This window comes from Phaeoacremonium minimum (genome assembly GCF_000392275.1).
Source record: "Phaeoacremonium minimum UCRPA7 unplaced genomic scaffold PA7_03_scaffold_134, whole genome shotgun sequence".
Taxonomy (NCBI): Eukaryota; Fungi; Ascomycota; class Sordariomycetes; order Togniniales; family Togniniaceae; genus Phaeoacremonium; species Phaeoacremonium minimum.
The window spans coordinates 79,448-83,911 of record NW_006921041.1 but is presented as its reverse complement, the minus strand read 5'-3'; the positions used below and the strand labels follow the sequence as shown (position 1 = coordinate 83,911).

General features: G+C 44.6%; 1 protein-coding gene across 1 annotated transcript; it reads left to right on the top strand.

Moving 5' to 3' along the window:
* Positions 1-303: 303 nt before the first annotated feature.
* Positions 304-1,105, top strand: UCRPA7_1847 (hypothetical protein; the record flags this gene model as incomplete). The annotated part of the gene is made up of 3 exons (XM_007914426.1): positions 304-503; positions 553-773; positions 912-1,105. 3 exons carry the CDS (start codon positions 304-306, stop codon positions 1,103-1,105), a joined length of 615 nt encoding a protein of 204 aa, XP_007912617.1.
* Positions 1,106-4,464: the final 3,359 nt, after the last annotated feature.

The following is a 4,464-nucleotide window of genomic DNA, read 5'->3' as shown; positions in this document are numbered from 1 at the left end:
TCTAAACACATTACAAAAACAGATAAATAGTAGTCAGGCCTGCATGCCATTGTCTAGTTTTAAATCTTCAAATCTCACAAGCCTCCCACAACTGAAATATCAGAACTCTTCAAAAGCCACACCATTAGTTACTACAGCGACTTCAGCATGTCATTCATACCCACGTCGATATCCTCTGCCAGACCCATGGGGAACATAAATAATCTCCGCGCGAAGATTGGATACGGTAAAACAAAGCTGGGGTCACGACAAGAGCAACCACATGCCGGTCATCTGGAACGCTGCAAACTGTTCAATGAGACAATGAACCTCTTCAGAAGGACGTTCCGAACGGAGAGCGGAATGTGCGGCAGAGAATTGATTGATTGGAAAGTCCACCAGGGCAACCTACATGAGTTGGCTTGTGCCTTTTTGGACAAAGGGGACTTTGGCTCTGTGTTCTGGCCGGATGATCAGGCCTCCGAGTTCTACAACGAGTTGCAGTACTCAGTTCACCATGAAACGTAAGCTCAATGTTATGGATAGCGATATGCAAGACCTGATTTTGTTCAGGATAAAAGACACAATCCAACAACTCTTCTTCCGCCTAAACCGTCAGGAATCCAACAATATCAAGTATAAAGGCAAGCGAAAGCTTCAGGCAGATAAAGATGTCGAGCAGGGCCCCCCAAAAGTCAGCAGCATTGCGACTCAGCCTGTCAAGCGTCAGAAAGTCGCATTGGAAAACTCAAAGGTGCCGGCGCCTACTGAACGACCAGCCCACACGACAGGCAGTCAGTCTATATCGAACGTCACCTTCGTTATTTTCTCTAGTTGTTCGACCTCTGCGGACCATTGGTATAGAGAACTGAGACTAAAGCACGCATTCCATGAAACTTCACTTCAGGATTTCATAAGCCAGGTGCACCCAGAGAAACGCGTCGCAGCCCTGTCTTTCAAGATTAGTGGGCCAGGACTCAAGATTGAGCAAATGCTGCGCGATGGCGAGGAGGAACGATTCGAACACACGAAAGCTTTCATCAACGAAAAGGTGCAGGAGCTTTACAACGACCGATTCAAGTCTATTCCAATCTTTCGTATTGAGGTCGAACCAATACAGACCTAGAGGCCCCATTTTTCTGCTGAAAATTATCGGCGGGGCAAGTGGCAACTCAGAAGCTGCCCGACCAGCATGTACAGCTTTCACAGGCGCCAAGGAGACAGGTCAATGGTCACCGGAACTTTGAGGAAGACTGTGGCCTTTTCTTTTGAGCCATCTTACACACGTCTTTTGGGCAAGGCGGGGGTTGCAACAGGATTCTAGGCTTAACTATGCGTGTCCTCATCCTATGCTGTATCTGGTCTTGCCTTGCCATCTTTCAAAGTCCTGACGAGGTTAACATTTATCAAACTTAGGGCAGATTTGTTTGTTCTCATCAATTCAAGATCCGGCATGTGTGTTTATAGCCAGAAATATATCAATAATTATTGAAACGATGAAAGCCACCTTAATCTGGTTGACGATGGAGGAACGCAGATGATTAGCTAGGGTAAATTGATAATGTTAAGGCTAGCATTGTCAGGTGACGATGATTGGGCAGTTTACGTCGATATCTCTAGAATTAGGGCTGCTCAGGGTCCTCGAGCAGCCTAAACTATTGACTTTTCGGGGACCCAGTATTTTCGAGGACCTCGAGCAGACCACGGTGTTGACTCTTCGGGGACCTCGGATTTTCAAGGTTCTCGAGTAGACTATGCTGTCGACTTGTCGGGGACCCAGAATTTTCGAGGACCTCGAGCAGACCACGGTGTTGACTTTTCGGGGACCTCGGATTTTCGAGGTTCTCGGGTAGACTATGCTGTCGACTTGTCGGGGACCTGGGATTTTCGAACTTTTCGGCTACTCGAAATCCTATTTTAGTATGTAGGCTACACCCGACTTGTTTCTTCAGCTCACTATGATATAAGCTACGTGGCGTAAAAGTCTGGCCCGTTTGAATTGGTAGTGGCCTTATTTTGGGATCTCGGGAGATTACGCCTCGATTTTGCCTCATAGGGCCACCATCTCAAAACCGAGAACAGACCTAGAGCAGTATACTAGTGTCTCGAAATAGGTATCATCGATGGATGCTGAATGAAAGGTCGAAATGTTTCTCTTCGGCCTTATCCTAATATTTCTCCCATCGAAGTATCTAGCTTGTAATTATCGATGCTGGGTCTCCTGAGCATTTAGCGCAGCTTTAGTTATGGTAGTATGGCGCTGGGCCGCTGATTTTGTTAGCGCCAGCTGACGCGGCATAACGACTAATAACAGAATTGTTCCTAGATTGAGGCCACAAATTGATTGCATAAAAAGGCCTTGCAATGTCAGGATCATAAATCACATGGAAATCTCATAGGTACTTGATCTTTAAACTGCTAGCGTCTATCGAAAGACTACTCTAATTGTCCCAGGATCCGATTGCAAACTGACGATAACATTGCGCTACAGTTCAGTAATGCCCAGGTTCAGCGTCCATGTTTTAGTACCGAAACTTTCCCTAACTGGGTCAGCTTTTGGCTTATACACAGTCTATGGTTTTGCACACTGTGTACCAATTTGCCTAATGTACTAACAAGCTGACCTTGCACGGGTCATCAACTATCTATCAGCTTAAGCCAGATTCAAAACCCCCTCCCCCCACATTGCATATCATGCTCTCTCGCGTGGATTAGCTTCCTATCAAGCCTTGAAAAGGCGCTACAGTATATATAAGAATGCCTGCAAAGCCTTTTGTAAATGGCATTTTATTAATGCTTATCCTCAAGTGCCATAGTAAAAGGCGAACTAGGGTCGCTAAAGTTTTAGATAACCTGTGGCTTGGGTAGCTTTGCAGAAAATAGTTGTAACAAGAGGTATATACGTGACCAATGCCTAATAAAGGCACCCACCGCAGTTTGCTGGGGACAAATTCCCTCGGAATTTCTATATGTTTTCTAGGCTTCCATGAGAGCCCGCTATCCGCTATAGGACCTTTCTTTAGTGGGTTATTACGAGCAGTTAGACATCCCATCACCATCAGAGTCGTCGCTCCCTTTACCTTAGACATAAGTCTACCTGTCAAGGTAAAAGAAGTATGGCTTACCTTAAGCAGCCAAGGAACGCCCCATCATATTCAGCAGACTACGTTTCTTAATAGCCTTAGGACTTCTATATAATAGTGAATTAAAAGCTACTCCTATATAAGAATCGACACGCTTACTAGAGCAAGCCTAACTACCGCCCAAAGTCATACAGAAAACTACCCCACGATCTTCCCCCATATCCATATGGCATCACAGCCTTTTAGCAATGCTTCTCTTCTTTCTTTCCGCATCAGAAATTTTGAAGCAGTAACCATCTCTTAAATAGGCAACTCAACTGCCATATTATGGACGAACTTATCATTGTGCCAGTATAACCCGCCAAATGGATATAGCCACAGCGTCTCTATCTCAAGGCCTAAGGACTCAAGTTGGCGATAAGGCTTTAGTTAGAGCCGGTCTTCAGCCTATAGCACAGCATGTTCTATGCCCCGCCGACCAGTGGAAACAATATAATACCAGCATTATAATAAACTATTTGCTAGACTGGGTTCTAGAGTTCCAGAAACTGGCGGAGTTGTGGCAAAAGGTAAATCGAAAAAGCTTATACGAAACGTGATTTAGCTCCAAGTTCTATACTAAGATTGAATTGAAAGGGATAGGAAAATCCGGCTGGCGATATATACTTTAAGATCTAGCATAAAAATGCCGACAAAACGGATGACCAGACATCTGGTTATCACTTTAAATTGATGAAGAAGATTGCTAAGGAGCTTTACCATACCACTCTCGACTTTGCCACCAAGACGAGGCCTAGGAGTGTCCTCAATATGTGTATGGCACCAGGTAGCTTTCTCACAAGCGCAACAGACCTTAACACAGGCTGTAAGGCTCTTGGCTTCAGCCTGCCATCCTTGGACGGAGGTTATAATATCTTTCTTAATAAAGAATATAAAGACTGCGTCAAGTTCCTAGATATCATAATGCTCGCTAAAGATATAGGTGTCATAAATATTCCAGCAGAGTATCCAGATATGAGGAACTTTCTTCCACAATAAATTGAAGAGACATAGGTCTTCGATTTAGTTATCTATGATGGTCATATTCTCCAAATACATACTCTAACCCAAGCATTATACCAAGAAACACACGAGGGAGATAGGCTGAAGACCACCCAACTGGCTCTAGGCCTCGAACACCTTACACCGGGCAGAACAATGATCATTCTCCTCTACAAACTCGAAGCTTAGGATATAGTGTATTATTTTCGAACGTTTAAAAAGTTCTCTTCTATCTATCTTCATAAGCCAACCTTAGGTCATGCCACTCACTCTTCCTTTTACATGGTCGCCAGAGACGTAAGGCGAGATGACCCTAAGGCTATTCTTACAATCGAAAAGTGGAAGGTAGTATGGCGGGTGG